The sequence below is a fragment of the Lissotriton vulgaris genome, chromosome 12 (genome assembly GCF_964263255.1).
Source record: "Lissotriton vulgaris chromosome 12, aLisVul1.2, whole genome shotgun sequence".
NCBI lineage: Eukaryota > Metazoa > Chordata > Amphibia > Caudata > Salamandridae > Lissotriton > Lissotriton vulgaris.
Genome location: NC_141700.1, coordinates 559,255,449 through 559,279,011, shown reverse-complemented (window position 1 = coordinate 559,279,011; position 23,563 = coordinate 559,255,449). Strand labels below are relative to the sequence as shown.

At 39.6% G+C, this 23,563-nt stretch overlaps 1 protein-coding gene across 2 annotated transcripts in view; it reads right to left on the bottom strand.

Moving 5' to 3' along the window:
• Nucleotides 1–4,443: 4,443 nt before the first annotated feature.
• The window catches only part of OTUD7B (OTU deubiquitinase 7B), a 479,130-nt gene continuing 460,010 nt past the window's right edge, over nucleotides 4,444–23,563 (bottom strand). For both annotated transcript variants that reach the window (XM_086945375.1, XM_086945374.1), the window contains 2 exons: nucleotides 12,371–12,455; nucleotides 4,444–10,653 (listed from right to left, as the gene is read on the bottom strand). In XM_086945375.1, the coding sequence (XP_086801501.1) occupies nucleotides 9,328–10,653; nucleotides 12,371–12,455 (1,411 nt within the window). In that variant the 3' untranslated portion in view covers nucleotides 4,444–9,327. The remainder of the gene's footprint in view (nucleotides 10,654–12,370; nucleotides 12,456–23,563) is intronic.

Below are 23,563 nucleotides of genomic sequence, written 5' to 3'. Positions count from 1 at the left end.
ATACAAATGTAGAGGGACCCTGCAACAGTTCTGCAAACTGGATTGCTCACGGTGTACAATTGCTATTTGACTCTGGCCTATAGTATCCATAAATTTCATGAGGCAAAACACAGACACAATACCACAAGGGGTCTAGTGACTGGTGGCTATTGATCACGCTCAGTCAGATGTCATGGGGTGGTGAATGGCGCTTGGCCTGCCCACCACTGGGCACCGGTGTTGCAAATCTGACCTCTCTCTACTCATGCCCGACACCTTACGTTTGATGATCCCACGGAGGCATAAATAATTGTGAAGGAAGTAAGAGGTGAACAATACCTTTTAAGAACCTATATACAAAAGCAGAAATAGCAGATAGATATCCCTTAAGAGTACCCCAGATCAGAGCCTTACTGGGCAAGGGAAAGAATGAAGAGCAAGACTTGTTTTTTCCTGCACACCATGCCACAAATTGTTTCCAAAGGCAGGTGTATACCGTCTTACCAAGCTGCCAAGATTACATAACAGATTTCCGGAGGAAGGTCAAAGGCTGTCAACTGTCACAGCTCAATATCGTTGCTAGAAAGCAGAGTGGACAGGTCCGGGTGGAGAAACCTACCCTACTTGTGCGACATAAGATCCTCCTGAAGGGGGAAACCTGATCGGAGGATCGATGGAAATGCTCAGTAGCACAGGATACTAGACTCTCCGTGCTCAGTCCAGAGCCACAAGGATGACTTGGGCCTGGTTGTTCCTGATCTTCTTGAGAACTCTGGGCAAGAGTGGTATGGGCGGAAAACAGTACTGGAGGCCTGAGCTTCACTTGAGAAAAGCATTTCTGAGCGCGAGCCGTCCTGGAAACTCCAGCGCGCAAAACTGGTGACATTGCATGTTCTCGGCGGAGGCAAACCGATCTAACCAAGACTCTCCTCACCTCTGAATGGAGATGCCATTTGTGATAAATTTGGCATGGACGGCTTAGTTTGTCTGCTCTGGTGTTGAGCGAGCCCGCCAGGTGTTGAACCACCAGGGATAGGCTTGCTGTTCCAGGCATGCCCAGAGGCACAGGACCTTTTGACAAAGGGTTCACGACCCCACCCTGCCCTGTTTGTTGCAGTACCACACATCAGTGGTCTTGTCCATGAACACTTGTACCAGCCTCCCTTGATGGATGGTAGCAAGGCTTTCAACCCAGTCAGATCTCCCAGAGCTCCAGCAGGTTGATGTGGAGTCTGGATTCCGCTGGAGACCACAGTCCTCTGATCTCCACCTCTCCCTGACAAGTGATCCATCCCAGGAGTGACACATCTGTCACTACTATGAGATCTTGCTGGGGAAGGGAGAGGGGTCTCCTCTGTGGTTCATTAGCCACCACTGCAGATCTCAAACAGTTCCCTCCGAGATCCAGACAATATCGTGGAGGGGCCCCCTGAAGCTGTGCCCAATGAAATTTCGTCTCAATAAAGAGCCTGCATATGCCACCAGGCAGCATGAGTTATCAACAGGAGGCTATAAGTTCATACATGGAATGGTTATTCTCTACTGAGAATGATGGCATAACTTACCGTGAGAGTGTACTGGGTTATCGGACACTTCGGTTACACTCTGAGCTTGATAGTGGAGTGCTCAATTGCTCTACCCGGGTTTTGTTTTTTTAAATTTTATTTTTTTAGATATTTTGAGTGTTGGTATAAAGAGAATCCTTGTATGAGAATTAGTGAGTAATATGCAGTTGTGGTATCTACTTTTAACTTATGTATGTCTCTCAATAGGATATCATTTGAACACTGTGAGTGATGCATGTATCAGCATCGTATTACTAAACTACTGCATATACCAAGGATTTTGAAGGTTACTATTTTTCCTTTATGAATATAACTTGAGTTTATTGATTTATAGGATTCTCGGGTACCTATGATACTGTAAATAATTTTTAGTGTAACCCTTATTGGTTCAACACATATCTTGGTGAATCACTCTAAGAATTTGCATGCACCACATTTACAAGTACAAAATTGCTTAATGAGATGAGTACACTGGGGGGTTTGAGCCGTATCACCGTGACGAAAGCCCTGAACCTATATAGGGCATAGAGTAGGGAACGTGTTACACAAGTTTGTCTTGCATTAAATGCAGCAGGGGTCCCAGGAAAATAGTAGATGCTGGGTGGTCAACCATGACGCCCAAAAGTTATGTTAGATGGTAAAACGTCCAATTTATGATCAGGTCATCAATGACTGATGCAAATATTACAATGTTTGTTTATATCTTGTTTGCAAATATTCCAGCCTGAGAATATGATTCTCACATCTAATAAGGTGGGTCTCAGGCTGATTCTTGGAGGGTAGAAACAAATGTTGTGTAAGTGATCTTGGACATGAGTCTTCCCACTGTGACTCGAGGGTACTCACCTACTAGTGAATGGACTCTGTCTACCGCTGTCCTGTGCCCTGTAACTTAACTAGATGCCTTACAGCTCAGTCTTTCAATTATAAAGAAACTTTGTTCATGATGAAGAGAAGCACACACAAATGCAGAATAACATGTCAGTGATTTTGAAAACATACAGCTAAGCCCCTTTTGGACACTTTCACAAAAACGTGGAGTGGGAGACGTATTAATCTAGTTCCCTTAATTCAGGGCAGGCTGGGCCTAGGTGCCCCGGGTCTGCTCACTGTTAGATAGCTATGCCCCTGAAAAACGCAATCAGACATAGATGGCTCAGATAAGATTAGAGATAAGACCAGTTAATTCTTTATACTATTGACCTCTTTTTTCACCAGGAGTTGCCTGATGTGGCAAAGAATAGCAAGTAGTTTCAATCACTTAGTTCCTCAAGTTCCCGGACATATAATTTAATTTGACACTGTAAGGTGCTGTTACTCGACACACCGGAAAAGGAAAAACATTAGCAGGCAGAATTCAAATTCAGGCATGTAGATGTCTCCAATTTGCGTTCTCACTACAAAGCAGTCATCTGACTAATAATTGAGATCTCACATGGATGACAAAATGGTCAATATTCAGTATTAAGAATATATTGCCTGTGAACATTCTGTAATGAGAAAAACCAAAGAACCTGGAGAGCAAGAAAAAGCACAAACCAGATTTATGGTACCCCAAAATAATTCAGGTCATTTTTCTGTTAATTAAAGCTTTACATTTTATGGCAGATGCCTAGCACAGAGCAACAAATAAACTCTCAAGTCTTCCTGTAGTAAAGGTGTTTCTTGTTAAAAAAAATATTAATAACAGGTCCTTAACAACTGGTCATTTTATACAGGTATTCATTTGATGAATCAAGGAGAAGTCATGTGTTCTGAATGTGGTTACTATTAAGCGGAATCAAATGCCTAATATTCTATTTGTTTGTTTCAAATTTGCAAGCCAAATAAGCACAAAATAAATATTTCAACCAAATATCATTAACTGAGTGTGGGAGATGTTAAAGAATATGATTTCCAGTTTCTTGCAAGATTTTTTCTTTCAACACATAGTCTGATTTAATTTGGAACAAGTACTAAATTACTACCAAAAAAACCCTATCTGGTCGCAATTGAAGGAGTACCCTGCAGCCTGAAATAAACCCTCCAATCACAAGTCATAAAAGTTACATCTAAAAACTCAGTTATAAATGCCTTTCCCTCGATTTCTTTCTATTTTTGGAAATCAATACATTTGTTCTTAGGGAGGGTTTCACAGGTTGATGCGACTGGAAAGCAGAGTACAAAGAGACATATTTTAGCACCCTGTGCCAAATTGTTTGTATCTTCTCAAAAAGAGAAAAGGAAAGGCTCGCACCTCCTTTACAATTTAAAGATTTTACTTTTGGTTATCACACATATCTTCCACAGATCACCCAGTTAGCCATCATAGTTTCCAAACAATCTGCAAAGGCTTGTGATGCACAAACCGGGACAGAAAAAATTCAGTGTTTTGAAATGTTAAAATGTACCCACCATAGTCTTCCCAGGAAAGTGTTCAGATCTGCCAGGTACCCCTCTGAAACACACGGTCTCTGCAACTTTCTTCAATCCAAGCTCAATTCACTTCCATGCTTGCCAAGCTATTGCACACATTTGAGCACCAACATGAAACTTTGAACTTGACATTTTACATGAACCTCATCAAGGGATTATGCTCTTTCAATGTTCCACTGTTCCAGTCTTACTCCTTTTGTATTATTAACTACTGAACTAGTACAGATGTCTGCTGCTTCATTCGGCCGGATCTCCACACTAACACAAACACGATTTTGAACATTATTCCCTGAAGTGAAGAGACTTTCGATCAGCCATGCAACACAGAGAACATGGACTCTTCTAGTAGAGTCAATGTTATCGCTTACACCAAATTTACAAATATATCATTCAGTATCTCAGCAACAATCATATTTCCTTAAACATAAAACTTTCTGTAAGGAAGACTGGTCTTCTCAACCAATTTCAAGCAAACACGTGGCAATTATTCCATAATAAGTACACTTTAGTCATCTTTGCACCTACAGTAGATTAAGGACAATGGGTAAGCTTGACATTTAACATAATTGCATAGATATGCTGTTGAAACCAAAAAAGGGTTATTTTTTTTAGTCTTTCATTAAGAAATGATACATGTTTTCACATGGTAATTTAACCCTGTACATATAACTGGAGTGATAAAAGATCCAGCTTGTGCTCTACAGTTAGAGGTTTGTGCAAACACTGCAGTGCTAAAGTAAATCCTCCCCAGCCACGCAGGGAGCGAAGAGAGAACACATCAAAACATCAAATAAACATTTGAGAGAAGATGCTTAACTCGTGTCAGTCATCATTTTGCTCGTCAATGGCAGCAGTTTCATATATATTTGATTTTATACGCCCCTCAGTTATCTTTTTCTTTTTTGCTTTAGGAGTCACCTGGCTCATTTCAAACTGTATTAAATGAAAATAAGAAGCGGCAAAGACAGAAAAGGAATCAACATCATCCGATGGATCTGAGGTTTTATGGTTTGCTACAGCTAGTCTTTACTGAAGTTTAATCTAGCAAGCGTCTCCTACAGGATTCTAATCTGGTTTGTTACTGCTTGCCTCTAAAGGCCATGTGGCCACAGAACTAGAGGCAGGTTACATGGGAAATAAGATTTTTTTCTTAAATAGATATCTCAATGTTTGGCCATGTAACCTGAAACTCGGATTTTGATTTCACCATCAAAATTGTTTTACATTTATTATGGGATGCAACTGTTTCAATGGCTGAAAGGGGAATTTTGGAGAGACGAACAAGGGCATACTGATTTTCTTTCTAAGGCTAGTAATGCAGTTTAAATAGAGAAACCAATGGTTCCTAAGACTAATGGATCAAGCATTAGACATTCATTGATTAAAAACACTTCGACTGAATCCCTCTTACTAAAGAGATTTAACTAGAAGTGACACAATAGGAAAGATGATGTGCAAAATACTAAATTTGGGCCATAATGCATACGGCCTACAATCAGGCACATGAATATTTAGAGCTTTAGAACCAGCGTTTCAAGCATGCAGGTTACACATCACATCGCAAATTGGCAAGAAATTAATTTGGGAAGAACAAATGTCAACTGCTGTAACTGTAGGAAATTATCCTTACATTTCATGTTTGGGATCCGATTGCCAGTGGCCTATGTGCCACTTTAGGCTCTCCTGGCAGTACCAGTGTATTTTACCATAGATGAAATCCGACACAGATCTAGATCACAGTGCAGACGGTTTTTTAAAAATTGAGGATTTTGAAAAGAGATATCATGCAAAATTAGACCTCAATGATAAGTTACTTGTCGTCTGTAACAATAGCTTCTTTGCATCCTGTATTTTTTCTGCTGCTTCACTTCTTGAAATAAACCCAGCTGCAAAGCAGGGACTCCAGAATGTGGTCTTACGGTGCCAGGGGTCACAGCCACACCCACCACACCTTACAGTGCCACCTGTACATAACAAGGGTACATACATGCGGTGCTGCATTACCTCAGATAGTTCCTGCCTCTGTCAGGTAAGCAACCTTATCTGGGGACAGGCGCAGCATTCAATAATAAAAAATGTGCAAAGGAAATATAATATTCCAACAGCACTAATTTTAGCAAAGGAAAGTAAATTCTTGTAATGGACTTTGTTCATTTGCATGCCCCCTTATCCAATGAAAAAGTACTCTAACAATTTTGAGAAGCAATGCTAGGACATTTCGGGACATAAAACTCGCCTATCTCCAAAAAACAGCCCCCAGCCAATTCCTAATAGAATGCTGTACATGCTGTAGGGTAATACAGTAAAATGGGAATGCAGCACTAAGCTAAAAATGGAATTCTGAGACAACAGGGGGCAAAATAAGTGATTTTTATTGCAAAGGTACATGGCCTTTAGAGAATTCATGGCAGATCAGAAGGTGAAGCCCAAAGCTCACTGACTCTTCTAGAAAACGTTACGGCTACCATAAACGCTGATTTAAGGGTAATAGGCATTTAAGGGAACATATGTGCATGGGTCTTAATAGTGAGTGAGCTAGCTCAAATCACTCATTACTAAGTTAGGCTTCTGTTGGGCAGGAGGCTAAGAACTGGAAGAACACCAATCAATGGAAACAGTGAATTTTAGCGTGTAGCTATCTTTTGACAAGTGTTTAAATCTTCTGAGAAGATTGGGTATGTGTTTCCTTTTCCAGCAATAGTCCACTGACATGTTTAAAAACTGCTTTAATATTTAATTAAGGCTACAATGCCTTTATTTCACCCATATTAATTGCCCTCGTTAGTGGGCAGCTAATCAGTAGAAAATGCTGGCATCAGAGTATCAACCTTAACCTACATCATCTTACAGCTCTTTCCTCTCAACTAATATTTAGCTAAAAGCGAAGCCACCCATATGAGTAGATGTACTCAGAATCGCAGTTCTAAGTCATATCGTGGTCAAAAATCAGAGATGGGCCACAATTCTTTAGCACTAAAGAGAGAATTTTCAATAACGTCAAGAAAACTGTGAAATGAACAACTGATAAGTGAGTCATGAGCAGGTGGTGAAGAGACTGAGGGCGTTTTTTTAACATCTTTGTGGAAACCGGTTACCTTACAATGAGCACGAAAACAAAGAAAGAGTTGAGAACTGGCCGTTAAGTTATAGCAACAGGAGAAGCTCTGTTGTTAGTACACACAACTTTCAAAGTCGATGAGAAACTAAACTAGCACTACACTTGCGGAAAAAAGAACCTTATGGTGGGAATAGTTCATTTAAAAAAATTGTCTAACTGATCAGCTTGAGAGTAATCTCTTAACTTCAGAGTCGTGGTTCCAGTCACCATGCGTGTCTCTGGCAGCCAAGGTGTCTTTGGCAGTCAAAGTACTGCCCCAAAAATTCCAGCCTCGATCCTAGGGTTATTTCAAGAGATGAAGAGCTTGCACAAGTGTCCATTAGATTTGAGAGATCACTGAAGGATTTAGGAAAATGAATGAAGAATGATTTGATACACCAATTAAACTGAAGTATAAACCAGGTTACCTCCCTCACAAAAAAAGACAAAGAAACAGCAGAGCACCCGAAACAATAAAAAAAAAAATAACAAAAAAAAATAACATTACACTTCATGAACAGAACATTGCCCAGATCGCACTTTATGTTTTCAACAGTTGCAGTCTAAGCCCTGACCATATCAAAAATAGGATTCTATTTTTTATATCACTTGTTACTCTAAGGGCAAACTATGACTCAGCAAAATGGAGCCAAAATTACTTCTATCCACCAGAACAGAGGTAGTGTGGTAAATCAGTGTAGCCCATTTTAAAATCATGCTACAAGTTACTTCTGTCGAGCACATTTCTTTAATCCAGGGAAAACTGGCGAGTCGATTTGGATTTTTCCTTCCAGTTCGGCAGGTCGTCCAAACAGCATTTCCACTTGTCCACACTATAAATTATTGCTGTGCACGTGAATCCAATGTACCTGTCTTGGACTTATGCTTACAAAGCAGGTTTGACTAACAGGAACATTTTGTCAGTTTTTCCGCATGAAAACTTGAACACTCGGTATTGCCAAAAGGAAAAATTAACAACCAAGTAATCATACAATAAACGCAATAGTCAAGCCAATGAGAAAGATGTGAGCTCTGAACCAGCTGTAAAGAAGCATGCTCAGAGCTGCACTTGAGGGTGAGGGGAGGAAGCACACTTCCACTGCAGAATAGAAAGCAATATAAAGTTCTAATTTGTTTGAGTCCAATTGTCAATATTACTCTGCTCTCCGACAATCTTATACACATTAATGTGCAAATACATAGCTCAATAAAAAGCAAAATAAATTAATGTAAAAAAATACTGAACCATTTAAATAGTATCATTTAAACCCAGAAGGGTAATATGCACTTGTAAGGATCAAAATCATTTGTCCTTGCAAATCTAGGTAGTTTGTGATCAAAGGGAATAGCACAGATAAACCTTACCCTGTCAAATTATAAGTTACTCTCCCCTTCCTCATCATGTTTTTGCTGTCTATTCCTCGACCAGTAATATTAAACAGGGATCAGATTAGATTCACAACATTTGTGAAAACGATCTTGTAGCAAGCACCTAAAACTGTATAAAAAAAGAAATTGAGCCACCTTATCTAGTGTCTCAACTCTAGTCAGTTTGGTGACCCTGCCAAACATTATGTAGCAGAGTTCCAAATCATTGCGTCATGCAAGCTCAGAGTTCTGTTAATTAGGAAATACTTTCTGGGAGAGAACCTTTAGTGCGCATGAAGTTCAGTTTCATTGCAAGTGTTAGGCAGCAGCTTTTCAAATACTCCAAATAATCAGTGGACATGATAATGGCAGTGCTAGCCCTTTTCAAGATTAAAAATTAAACAATCTTGCCGATGGTGCTGGGTTTCTGTCTTGGAGTTTACCCAACCAAGAGCAGCCACTCCCATATTGGGAGAAAATTATGCCTTGGGAGGTTTTAATCTCTGTTGCCTGTGTCGAATAAAGTTGAGAAACTGCAAATGTCAGTCTCATGCTAATCAAATCTCACCTTTTTTTTAAAAACCACAGTACAATGTTGTTTGACTACAGGACTTAGCGTGCTTCCATCCCATTCCCTTCAGATCTCAATCTAAGCATACTTCCTACAATGGCTTCAAACCTAGCAACTTTCAGTCATCTGATTAATTCCCTCTCTCCAGTGAATCTCTTCTTTGGATTGCCACCACCCGAACACTTTAGTGGATCTGCTCTTGCAACCATCCCATTTACTCCCACCCACCTCTGCAAAGGGGGTGAGGCGGGGGAAGAGCAAAATATTATTGCATTTCCCATGCATAATGGGTCCAAAATGAGAAATTAGTCAAAACAATTCATCCTAACTCTTCAAAACCTATGTATTTGTGCTTCAAGACTCGATTCTTTTCGTTTCAGTTCTGCCTTGAAACAGCAGGAACAGTAATTGCCAGTTTCAGGGTGCCCATAAAAGTTGCAGTTCGGTTGCTTGCATTTGGTCTGCTGAATGTTATAAATGACTCGACTTTTGCTTTTGTCAATGTTGGGTGCCTTTGGCAAGCTGTCCTGCTCTGTGTACTCCCTACAGCTGTTGTTGTGTTGCGTACAGGCTGAGCCATCGTTCTCCACAGGGTAACTAGGAGGCAGATCCATCTCGGAGGGCGAAAACCTTCCCAAATGGGAAGGGCTGTGTTGGTATGGGTGGGGACGTGCCTGTGTGCAATGTCGAGGCAAAGTAGCATAGGCGGGAAGGTTGTTGCATGACCCACCAGCAACCTGCCGCCTGGTGTCTTGAAAACTATGTGGATGAGAGCCATCCAAAGTGTTCACCAAAGAGGGTCTGGGGATTGTGAAGACCCCAGAGTAACTGGAAGGAAAATTAGCGACCTTAGTACCAGGCTGGAGCTCTGTGTTCTGCAGGCTGTAACTGGGTGGTAACTGAGAAAAAGATGGGTCCAGATCATCGCTTTGTGAAGGACAGCTTTCCTGCTCTGGCTTCTTTGATGCAACACCATTCCCCAGAGCTTTCTTCTCCATTTCTTTCTGTTTCTGTTCCGCTACAAATCGATCCCGGGCATCTGCAAGGTAGCGCTCAATCATTTCTTCCTGGTAAGGCTGTCTGTTGCTGGTCTTCAGGAGACCAGCAAAGATGAACTTCCTCTCACCTTGCATGGCAGCGCGGAGGATGCTCAAGCTCAATTTGACATCATTGCTATATTTATAAGGATCACTCTGCTGCCTCTCTGTTGTTGGTTTGCCTTGACATGATTTCTCTGAACCAGCACTCAAATCACTCTGGGATGTCTCCTCTTTACTGCCTTTCCTAGACTTGAGGGACCCTTTCTTCTTTTTCTCCAGGGTGGCATCCCCTTGGCCATTGGTCGCACCACCTTTTCCGCTCTTGCTGTGCATCAGTCCGCCCATGTTCTTCTTCAACTTACTTCCCAAACTTTTTCCAAAGCTGCCCAACTTGTTTGCTACTGAGTCTGCCCTTTTCTTGTCCTTGTCTTTCTCTTTATCCTTCTCCTTTTCTCGCTCTTTCTTTGGTTTCTCTTTTTCCTTGCTGCTTTTGCTGCCGCCGTTACTGGTAGAGCTGCTGCAGACTGATTCTTTGTCAGATTCTCCAGATTCAGCAGCTGACCGCACATCATCGCCCGCTGATGCAGTGGGAGACTCTGGTTGTGCCAGAGGTGCTTGCTAAAAACAAATATAAACAAAACAAATGCGGTTTAGAAGCTAGCTTTGAAAAAGTCAATATATTCAAAACTTCAGGCTCAAGTGCATCACATTACAATAATATTCTTTGGCCCCATTTGAGCAGGGGGGTCAAACATGTATTAGTTCTGCAGTTATAAAACAATGGCTCAAGTTCATCGCACACAAACACTCCATATGTCGGAGTTGCTGGAGAATGGGAGAATTTGATTATGCAATGGATTGTCTGAGCTATTTCGATGTATTCTTCCATCTCCTATAGACTATTTTGAACAATCAAAGTACACTCAGTCGGTATACACTCATTTCTTTGTTATGTACACACGTTATATAAATACTTCTTACATTTTTTTACTGCACTTGCATTGTTTAGCACTTTTTGTTAGCACCTGAATGCAAGCTGCCTATTGTCTTTTCCTTCACTTTGGCCTCACCAAAGATGGCAACCTCAACCCCTGCTCTTATGAGACTTCGAGCAGCCAGCTTGCTTTCAGCATGAACAGACATTAAAGATATATATATATATATATATATATATATATATATATAAGTCTTCTCTGGAATTGCAGGCTATTATCTTTCATAACAGGATGGCATCACCCCATGATGGCCGTCCTGAAGTCTCGAGCTCATGAAAAATCATGTGGCCGTGTGTGTTTCAGATGCAACTTTTCAACACAGCAAGCAGCGCTTTCTCTTCCTGCTGCCAGGCGGATAAGATCTACTTTTAAAAGTAAATGCAATTGTTCAACCTTGAAATTCCTTTCATGAAAATTCAGAATCCAACCGCCGTTAGCCTGTTCCAACTTCACTTTAATGAAGTCAGCTTATCCAAATAATCACATCAATGGCTTTATGTGCCCTATGAGCTTTATATGGGACCGTGGCCCTTACAGTTTAGGCAGACAGCATCACCATATTTTCACAACGAGCAGGAGGTATTAATAATTCCCCCTGTCAGGCAGCCAGGGTGCATTACACTGAACCTTATCCACTGAATCCAACGAACAGGAAGGACACCACTTTGTTGGGTGAGGAGGAACTGATGCTATCGAAGAGGGATTTCATTCCTATTAAGACATTGCTATCTGCCTACATTCCACTCTTATCTGCTTCAATATCACTGCCTTTGATGCGACCCTTTCGATTAGATATATAATGCTCCTGGGTAGTTACATTTTAATGAACTCTCGATGGGAATGACATTCCTAGCAGAGTATCACTACTGAAGCTTTGTTCCGAAACGTCCCAACGCTAGCACTGCTGGTCCATATTAAAAAATCTGAAATATATATAATATATATACACACGGTATGATAACTCACACCCTTGTCAAAGGGACCAAAATGGAGCGTTCACTTCATTACCATCTTAGTAAATTGCAGTAATGCCATACAAATGTTACAGGGAGTGTACAATACCCTTTTCAAGGGCATGCATTATGCCAGAATATATCAATGCTATAGTCGTTATGGTGAAAGATTCCACTGGGAGAAAGCTTCCACCATCAATACACTAATCTCGAAATGATATTTTGATGGCAACTGCTCATAAAAACATATGGAGAAAGGTGACAAGCGCAATATGATAAAAACGAGCTAAAGTCACATGACTCTCCGACCATACATCTTTATCAACAGCACATACCATGAACTAAAACCCAATAGTATATAATAAAAAAAACGTATTCACACCTTACCTGCATTTCACAAGGCAATGTGATCCATGTAACAGTCATATAGCTGTGCAGAAGATTTAATTTTGCTTCCAGTGATAGGGTCACGCTGCAGAAAAGTGTAAAATGTAGAATTGTAAATTAAATGTTCTTCACTTAAGAATCTGACACTTTCACAAATAACAATCAAACTGAGTGATCAACAGCCTGGAGAAGGAACAGGATCCAAGGCACCCAGCAGTCAAACCAACAGTGAACACATATTCAAGTGAAAAACAAGTAATTTCAACAGGTTTTCCAAAGGCCATTTGGATGGTATCCTAGCCATGATGACTTTATCCACCTTCTAGCGATGGTATTTCTTTTCGATCCACTCTGGCAATTGCATCTATGTGTTTCTTAGATGTTGAATACATTTGGGATTTCTGTGAGGCACTCAAGCATGCACGCTGTTAATACTTCAAAAGGACGAAGGGTGTGGCGTCTTGTTGGTGGGAGTGGGAAGTAAATAGATGGCAAATTACAAAATCAGTTCAAGTAACCATCCCCCCTCATCAAAAAGCTGGATGCCGACCAGAGTAATCTCAACACTACAGGTCCATAACTAACCTACCTCCAAGCTAAAACCATCAAAAAATGCATGCTTGCACAACTCAACACCCACGTTGAAAAATGCAACTTACAGGACACCTATCAGTCAGGTTTCAGGAAAGGCTGCAGTACAGACACTACCTTATTGAATCTCACTGACGATCTTCACAGATATCTGGACGAAGGACAGGCCAGCCTCCTAGTCCTCCTCGATTATCAGCCGCCTTCGACACTGTCAACCATGACATCCTCCTAAACACCCTCTTGTAGAGAGCTGGCATCAATGGAATGGTCCTTCAATGGTTCACCTCCTTCCTAAACAGACGCACACAGCTTGTCAAATTCAACAACAAAATCTCAAGTGAAAAGCCAGTCTCCCAAGGTCTCTTGCAAGGGTCAAACCGATCCCCTGCCCTATTCAACCTCTATATGGAACCTCTTGCAGCAAGCCGGAATTGCCTACCACCAATAGGAGGATGACACCAAACTCTACATGAAAATCTCATCAGTCAAGGACATCCAGCACCTCTATAACACTCTGCACACAGTTCAAGCATAGCTAACCAGCAACCACCTCAAACTCAACCCCAGCAAAACAGAACTCCTCCTCATCCAACTCAAAGAAAAATCCTTTCTCGTAACTAGCTGGCTCATTAGTTTCACTGCACTAAACTGTCCATCTCTAACTCTGTCAAATCACTGAGAATCACACTTGACAGTCACGTAAGCATGAAAGAGTATATTAAGTCCTTTGCGAAAAGTGCAAGCTACTCGCTGACACTCCTAATGAAAATCAAACCCTACACACCCAGCGATAACCTTAAGACTGTGGTGCAAGCCCTTACCCTCCCCAAGCTGGACTATGGGAATGTAACTATCATGGTCACCACAAAAACATATGTAGCCCCTCTGAAAGCAACACTCCACGCTGCAGCCAGGTTAGTATTAGCGGAGAAGCGACATTCCCACATCACCCCCACACACAAAAGGCATAACTGGCTCCCAAAAGACGCAAGAGCAATATTCAAAACTGCATGTATACCTCACAAAGCTCTTCACATGCATAAACCAACCTACTTCTTAACACCTTCAGCGCGGCTCAAATTTTCGCGCTGTGCTGAAGGTTCTAAATAACGGGCGTGGTCATGACGGAACGGTTCCGTCATGAGCACAGCCCAACCGATGCTCATGACGGAACCGCTCAGTCATGAGCGTCGAAGGGGTTAAATAAACTATCAAAAGCCAGACAAAAGAGCCTCTATGAAGCACTAACAGCCTCCTACTGATTCCGCCCAAATCCTAGAAAGAGAAATCACGCGCCTGCTCCTTCTCGGGGAATTCCCCAAGAATCTAGAATGCGCTACCTCAAAACTTACACGATATTCACCCTTTCCCCCACTTCAAGGTGAAATAAACTCCTACTCAGACATTTTTGAGCATGTCTCTCAAAGCTCTGACAGACCTGTGCTCAACACACAAAGTCAAGGCCAACCTCTGCTCCAATATCTAGGGGAAATCCCACAGGACTCCACTCCCAAGCCACCAAGAGGCCATCCCTAGCTTTCAGCAAACTTTCTCACCCACCAAATCATAGCGCACGTCTTAGCTCATTGTAAACACCTGGTCCTTTCAATGTCTACTTACCCTTGGGTAACCTCTGTGCAAATATATCTATGCAATGTTAAAACACTGTGTGTGTTTGAGTAATGTTAAAATATATATTTATATATAGATTATGCTACTTACTCAGTAAGCATCTGTTCTTGGCATGTAGTGCTGTAGATGCACATGCTTTGCATAAGTCCGCCATCTACTGTTGAGCTAGGATGATTACAGTTGTTTGTCTTTGAAGAATTATTTTGGCACGAGGAAACGTGACTCCTTCCCTTCGGTAACATTGCGTATAGGCATCAACTCCATCTTTAGATTGTTTTGTAACAAACGGGGGAGAATGGAGTTGGAAACAGTGTAGATATGTGATGACCATGCAAATAATGTAAATAAATGTAAACTACCAACCACACAGATATTCGGGAGGAGCGAGTGCGCACGTCAATCTACAGAACTGCATGCCAAGAGCAGATGCTTACTGGGTAAGTAATATAATCCGTTCAAGGCATGTGGGGCTGTAGATACACATGCCTTGCACAGACTGTAAAGCAGTTCCTCTCCTAAAGCAGTGAGTGGCTATGCTGTGGGTAATGGAGTTGTTTGAAATAGAGTATGCAGTAAGCCTATCCAACAATTAAGACTGTTGTTGTGCTGCTATATCCACAAAATAATGTTTAGTACACAATCAAATTCAAGAGACTTTTGGAAAATGATAAATAGCTTATAACAATCGACTGAAACTGTATCATCTACAGTAAGTGAAGCAGATTGGATCGATTTTTTTAACACACCTAAATAAAATCTCACAAAAGGCCACTACGGCTAAATAGCAGATAAGCTAACAAAAAATGTTGATTATGAAATTGACTTAACAAAAAATCAAGTATACAAACGAATTAAAAAACATAAAGACGGTGTTCCAGGTCCCAACGGGATTCCTTTTGTATTATACAAAGAAAATCCCGCCCTTTGGGCAGATTATCCCACGATGGTATTCAAGAAATCTGTTGAGTCATCAACAATCCCAGAAACATGGAAGGGGTCATTAATATCACAAATATCCAAAAAAGGTGAACAGGTTCAGCCTGGCAACCACCAACCAATTACCCTACAAGACACAGATGCCAAACTTTTTGCAGGAGTCCCACTGTCAAAACTATTGGCATGGGCCAACAAGAATCAGATAATTCCACCAAATCAAACGGGGTTCATGCAAGGATTGGGAGGACTAAATTAATATTTTAGTTTTATCAGTTTTAATGGATAAATAAATAGCAAAGAAGCAACTGTTATATTTGTGTTTTGTGGATTTTAAATCAGCTTTCGATTATGTGCAAAGGCAGTTACTTTGGTTAAAGTTAAAAGAGCAAGAAATAGCATCTTCCCACTAACCTCTGATTCAATTACTCTATTCAAATACTTGGGTTAGAATTTGGTGAGGTGAGGACTTGTGTGTCTCAAAGAAAATTGCAACTTCCAAGGGCCTAAAGCAAGGGTGCGTTCCGGCACCATTGCTTTTTAATTTATTTCTAGCAGACATAACGCAAGTGATGGACAAGGTAAATGCCTATCCACCAAAATTAGCTAGCACTTATATATCAAACCTATTATATGCAGATGATGTTATCATATTAAGTCAGACAAAGGTTGGCCTACAACGCCTGACAAATAGGATATCAAGGTATACCCAAATAAATGGTATGGTTATAAAGTAAACCAAGACAAAAATTATGGAGGTTACCAAAAAAACCAAGGTTAAAGTATAAGCATAAATGGTTTCTCCAAAACTTGCACATGGAACAAGAAAGATCATATAGATATCTGGGAGTACTATTCGATGATAATGGATCATTTAATTCACATAAGGTTGATCAACAAAAGCAAACTAACATCTTATTGACAACATTTAGAACCTTACAGAAGTACCTAGGGGGACCGAGTTACCTCCCACTTCTAAAAGTAATATCTGCAAAATTATTACTAACACTAACGTATGGTAGCGAAGCTTTGTGTGGTAAAGATGCTATAACCATCAATAATGCAGTGATGAAAATTTTTAAATCACTCTTTCCCCTTCCACACAATGCACCGGCCGCAGAAATTAGATTAGAATTTGGACTAACAATTCAGCTAATTGCTCGAAAAGGCCATTTTATAAAAACCCGGAAAATAATAAAAACGGACACTGTAAATCAAATGTCCAATTTGCGTTTGCAGGAAATACAAATTAATCAGAAGTCTCAATTTTGGAAATATTTACACGCCACCTTAGATGAATATTCCGCGCACATGATCTCAACCATGCCAATAACTGCAGAGTCATTAAAAAAAAGTTATGAATAAAACTACAAAGCATCTATCGCTGTATAAAGATAAAGCCTCATTTGTAAAAAGAACGCATGCATGGTCACTAATGAACGGGTATACAAAAATGAAAGTTCATTAATATTTAGAAACTCCTTTGTCTTTAAAACATTTTTCTAAAAGCCCGTTTTGGCCTTTCCCCGGGTTTATCTCTTGTAATGCCTTGGCTTCGAACAATGGAATTGATACCTTGTCGCTTATGTAAAATGGGAGAGGAGAACATTATTTATTTGCTCTGTATATGCCCAAAATCTAAATATGAAAGAAGAACTTTACCTAAGTGGCATTTTAATTCCAGTGAAATACTAACCTGTAGATAAGCACTCATAAGATGTCACAAAATCAGACGATATAGCTCTGAATTCAGCTTTTGTAAAGTTGTTTTATTAATGATAAGAAAGAAATTAGACACGCAAGATTAATCTATAGGATAACATAAGATGTATATATTAACTATATTTGTATTATGGGGTCTACGTTAAGTGTTGATAGGTTTCACTGTATGGATGATTTTGATACATTTATTAAGCAATGCTTTTTATTATCCTTAAGCCAGATTTTATTATATTTATTACATTATGAATTATTGTTTTTATGTATTATATGATTTTAAATAATCGAACAAAAAATGAAATGAAATGAAAATAAGGTTTAGTAAATGTACGTGGTATATACCAAGTTGCTGCTTTTCATATTTCAGCAATTGGAATGTTCCCTAACAAAAAACATAGAAGCACCAACTTTTCTAGTGGAGTGGGCTTTAAGGGTAACCAGCAGCTGTTGTTTAGATTTAGCATAACATGTTTGGATACATTTACCTATCCATCTAGCAATTACATTTTTTGAAATTGTCCTTCCAGTGTGTGGAGGTGAGAAAGCAACAAATAGTTGCTTTGTCTTCCTGAAACTTTCAGTTCTATATAATACATGAAAGCTCTTTTAACATCCAAAGTATGAAGAGCTCTTTCTGACACAGTGTTTGGAAAGAATACAGGCAATTCAATAGATAGGTTCATATGAAAGGAGAGACAACGACACATGAAGATCAATGCACACACAACAGGTGTACGCAGGGCTGAATCAGCACAAATCGACCTATAATAATATCTTATGTGGCCTGATATCTTCAATGTTCACAAGAAAAAGGAGAGAAAGGTCAAGGCAAAAAAACCAGCACCAGTTCTAGTAATGTATAGTAGCTATGATATTGCACAGTGGCCTAGGTGCAAAAAACCCAAGACGTGACCTTCATACGTCTTGCGAAAGATGGGTAGAACCCACCAAACAAACTTCTAAAACATTGGTCTTGCACTCTAGAAACAGTAATTGATTAGTAAATGACAGCTATTAGTGTCCACAATTCAAGCACAAACACAAAATTTAATATTCCCAGATAACGAATCAATTCTTCAGTGCGAGTTCATTGTAGTGAAAGATTTATTTTCTGTTATTTCTTGAAAAAATTCATAAAAGCACTTCACAAACAAGACTGCAGTGCTTTTATGAAATTTTTCAAGAAATAAAAGAATAAAAGAAATCTTTGACTACAATCAACTCGCACTGATGATTGATTTGTTATCTGGGAAGATTACATTTTGTGTTTGTACTTGAATTTTGGACACTAATAGCTGTCATTTACTAATCAACTACTGTTTCTAGAGTGCAAGACCAATGTGTTAGAAGTATATCTTAAATGTTATAGTACTGTAGACCAAGATACGGTTGATATGTATATGTTTGCCAATCCTAAGCCTGGGAGTGGCGATGAACAGGGAAAAGCTCTGCGTTCGAGCAGAACGGACATATGTAAGAATGGGACTTCTCTATAGTCTGTATAATACTTGCGGTTATTGCAATATTTTTGTATATTGACAAAAAATCTTAATAAAACAGATCAAACCAAAATAAATGAACAGAGAGACAACTTTAGGAAAAAAGTTTGGGTTTGTCCTTAAGACAACTTTATTCTTGTGCAATTGGAAAAAAGGTTCTTCTAATGTTAATGCCTTGAGTCCACCAATTTGTCAAAGTGAAGTGACTGCTATTTAAAAAAGCCACTTTCCAAGATAAAAACTATAGTGGATATGAATGCAAAGGCTCAAAAGGAGGACCAATGAGCATTGTTAGGACAACATTAAGGTTCCAAATTGGTGCTGGTACTAGCCTAGGAGGAATAATTATTTTAAGTCCCACCATGAAAGCTTTAATGACCGATACTTTAAATAAAGATGTGTGTTGCAAATTTTGTAGAAAAGCAGCACTTGCAGCTAAATGTAGTCGTATGGAAGTATAGGCAAGACCTGATGTTTGTAGCTGTAAGAGATAACAAATAAGTTTAAACTTGTACATCAAATGGATTAAAATGTTTGGTTTGACAGTAAATAACAAACCTTTTCCATTTTGCCGCGTAACATTGTATGTAAGTAGGACTCTGGGTTGAAGTTCCCACTCGTAGACTTGTTGCTGTTTCCTGCTGAGGAGGTCTGCAACTTGATTGCTTGTCCCTGGGACATGTTCCACTAAGAGACAGATGTGATGTAGAGCTAAACATCTGTGCTAGGCGTGATAGCTAAAGATAGTGCCCCCACCCCTGTGTAATTAATACATTGTCATATTGTCCATCCGGACTAGGACAACTTTGTTTTTTAGGTGAGTTAGGAATGCTTTCAATACTAGGTGAACAACTCAAAAATTGAGGTAGTTGATGTGGACACTCTGGTGTTGTATATACCACGTATAGATGTTTCAGATGGGCTCTCCAATCTGCAAGGCGGGCATCCGCTGTTAGAATGACTTGGGGAACAGGGTCTAGAAACGACCACCTCTTGCATTTCGGTCCAAAGACACCATTCCTAGATTTGGAGGTGGAGGCTCCTGCTGACAGCCGTTCTTTCGCTGCCGAGCCTGAAGGCGTGGGTTTTGAATATGATTTTGGGTGCGCATCATGGCTTTTATGCAGCTGTGGCCCGTGAGCAAGTTTTCCAGTGGAAAGTTATTTTATTTTTTTTAAGATCAGGGGCAGAGTTACTCGCAATCCAACGTTCTTGGAAGGATTCTACTACTTCAGAGTCTTGTTCCTGTGGATGGATACTGATCCTTTTTGGCCTTCAGATGCCTCCTCATTTTGGGGTGGCACTGCGGACAAAAACGGAACGGGGGCAGTTCATTAGCAGCTCATATTCTTAGGAAACTGACACAGTGGGAACAATGGTGCTGGGCGTGGCTTGTAGACTGAGAGGTTATTTTTCGATTTCGACCCGTCGAAGATATTCGAGATGTATTATAAATTTCCTGATAGAGACAATACTGTAGAATGTAGCTAACGGAACGGAGCCCGAAATGACAATCTCAAACCAGAGTGAGAGGGAGTTCATCTGAAACAGTCGGCAGAAAAAAACAATCTAAAGATGGAGCTGATGCCCCCTCGCATTGTTACCGAAGGGAGGAGTCACATTGCCTTGTGACTCAAAAAGAATTCTTCGAAGAAAAACAACTTGTAATAATCCGAGCAAAAACACTAGACGCCGGACTTATGCAAAGCATGTGTATCTACAGCCACACATGCCTTGAACATTTATGCATACACACTGCATCTACCCCAATAATATAGCTGGTTCGGAACCTTTTGCCTCATGCATCTCGTCTAAGCACACAGCAGCCCAATGTTAATCTTTTGGTACTATTTAGGTTTACCTACCCCAAGTGTAACTGTATGCAAATGTATCTATGCACTCTTAAAATGTTATATATACAATATTGCTGCTTCTACCTCAACAATCTATCTGCTATTGAGCCCAATGCTACTGGTATATTCGCTAACATCCTGCCTCAATGTCTTTTTGCCTACCCAAGTATGTGAAATATGATGCACTGTTAAAAGAACACTTTTTTTTAGCTGTCTCTACCTAAGAAATGCCTTAGTTATTTCGCCAATGTATTACCTTTATGTCGTTTTGCCTATATGCCTATACCAATCATACCATTAAGTGCTGCTAAAACAATTTATAGAGTTATAAGCTTTATCTACCTCAAAAAAGTATCCACTACTATTCCCAACACCATCAATTGGGTTGCCTAAGTACTGCCTTTTTTGCCAGTTATGTCTACCCCAATATGTATTATGTAAACCTCATAATTACCACCTTGTAAACATTGTGAAGCGCTCTGATGCCTTTGGGTCAAGTTCGATTTGTACACAAGGTGGAACCATTGGGTTTTCAAAACCCCTCTAAACTTACAACAATCATGTTTAATGCAGTGTTAGACATTGAGGGACCTTGAAAGTTCAGGGACGTAGAACCAAAGTGAATGTACTTTGGATGGGGAATAGGCAGTAGGTTTGGACAGCCAATGTAGGTTGCCCAGAAACTTGACAGAACAGAGTGCACTGTGAGATAAGAAGATGTTTTCCTTTGAAGTATTTCGAGAGTCAGGCAAGCAGACCTCAGAGTGGATATGGTATCAGAACATATTTACTAAAGTTTCCATAGCCTGGGATATGTGCAGCTATCTGACAAGAGATGTACTCCATATGTGTAGTTAATGGAATCTATGAATGGAATGACCCTTGAAAATGTTTTTCAAAATAGCGATGAGCACAACTAAGTAATAGGTGGGATACAATAAATTGATGTTCCGAGAATATAATTATCACCGTACCTTCATTCTAGGCACCTATTGATCACTTAACAGCAAAACAAAATGCAATCAAAAAATGGGTATAACAAAATATTGGATTGGGCATTCAGATTGCAATAAGACCGGTGTAGCCAAGTAGATCGGTGCCAAACAAAAGCCTACGCAGCAATACTCAAGATCCTGAATGCTGAAGACATCATCAAATAGACTGCAATGTTGTTTATATTTTGTGGTGGTGTTCTTATTTATAATAATTCAGGAGTAAGGTCTGGAATGAAATGTCACAAATACGTAGATATAAATGTTTAAGACATCAATTTCTGAGTATTCTTTATGACTTCTCAATCTCACAATTCGTTGGAAGGGTAAGATTGCGACTTAAGAGGGTGGCAAACTTTGTTAGTTACATGTGTCACTATGGGATGATTAGTTGAGACAAATAGCTACAACTGAAAATACAATATATAATATGGGAGACCAACTGGCTATTTTTGAGGAGATATGGAATCCATATTTAAACAATCCCTGACTATTGGTTTCTGTAATCACAAATACTTAGATACTGCTTATATTCATTCATTGTAATTGTAAAATGGATAGTTAATATTTATACTGTTCATTGGATATCAATATTATGTATTAATAATTGTTTGACAACAATATGATTATTTTTTCTATAACAGGTTGCATGCCTCTAGAGATTTATATGTACTATTTGTTTAAATAAATGCTTTCACGTAATATATGATACGAAATGATTATTACCAGCAAGAACATCTCTGACTTACTTATTGAGATATAGTGTATGGGCTAGTTGTTTTAATAGTGTTGCAACCTGTAATGGTTATTTTCATTCACTGTAATCTTGGTTGGATGCTACAGGAATAGTTAATTCATAATAATGGTCTTGAAAAATATTGCAGTATGCTATATATATTTTCTTAAGCTCTGCATCATCGATGTAAGCATACATAGAAAAATAAATTGGATACTGGATCCCTTTGTCAGAGCAAAACATTTAGCAGGAGACATTTCTCAGGTCTACTGCCTCAGGGTGATCCGGGATACAGACACCAGTCAGCTGGAGCCTCTACTGACATAGTATTCTATTTTGTCCTTGTTCTCCCTCTTATGAACCAAATATATAAGCAATTATTATATACAAATCATTGGAATAATGGTCTCCTTATTTACTTGATCGTGTAATGGCTCGTGCATAACTTAACAATTGTCTTTTTAATTTTTACCTGTTGGGATACTGTATCTGTATAAACCTTTGAACCCCAACCCCGATTTGGTATATGGGTCGCAATCCTGTTTCCTTTACTAAATTCTGGAAATTAGAACATTAATGTCGAATTTGTTTAATAACATCTTGAAGGCGAGTCCTGCCTCCCCCATTTTTCGTAAAGGGCCTCCTACTTCTTTATTATTTTTTTAATTTCTTTATTGGGTTTTTACCCCCCCCCCCCCCCCCCCCAAAAAAGAGAAACATAAATGGCATCTCTGCTTTCCAAGGCAGCGCGTTCACACAATAAGAACAAACAACTCGTGATTGGAAGGGCTTCTTACTTGTTTCTGTGAGAAAAATAAAAATCCTGTGGATATAAATTCATTTAGCCTGATAACACTGCTGCAAGCGGGTTATAAGATTTTTATGATTTTTTTTTTTATTTATTTCAAGGAATTAATTGTAATAATACCTATTGCCTAGTAGAAGAGATTGACTATTTTAATCAGAGTAACACTCCTGCAGCAATTTTATTTATTGATGCAGAAAAAGCTTATGACTTGTGAGCTGGGAGTGTTGTAATCGAATCTAGGCTCCTAGTGTAATTTTCCTGATTCATGCCCTTATATAGTTATACTTTATCATACCCTTATATAGGCATAGAAATCCTTACCCTATTTGGTCTAAACCACATAGCCCTAATACGGCATGGCTACTTCAACTAGGTTACGAGAATTAACAACGATTTCTTGGAAAAACCCGCCTTCAGCAGCTAGGTACTT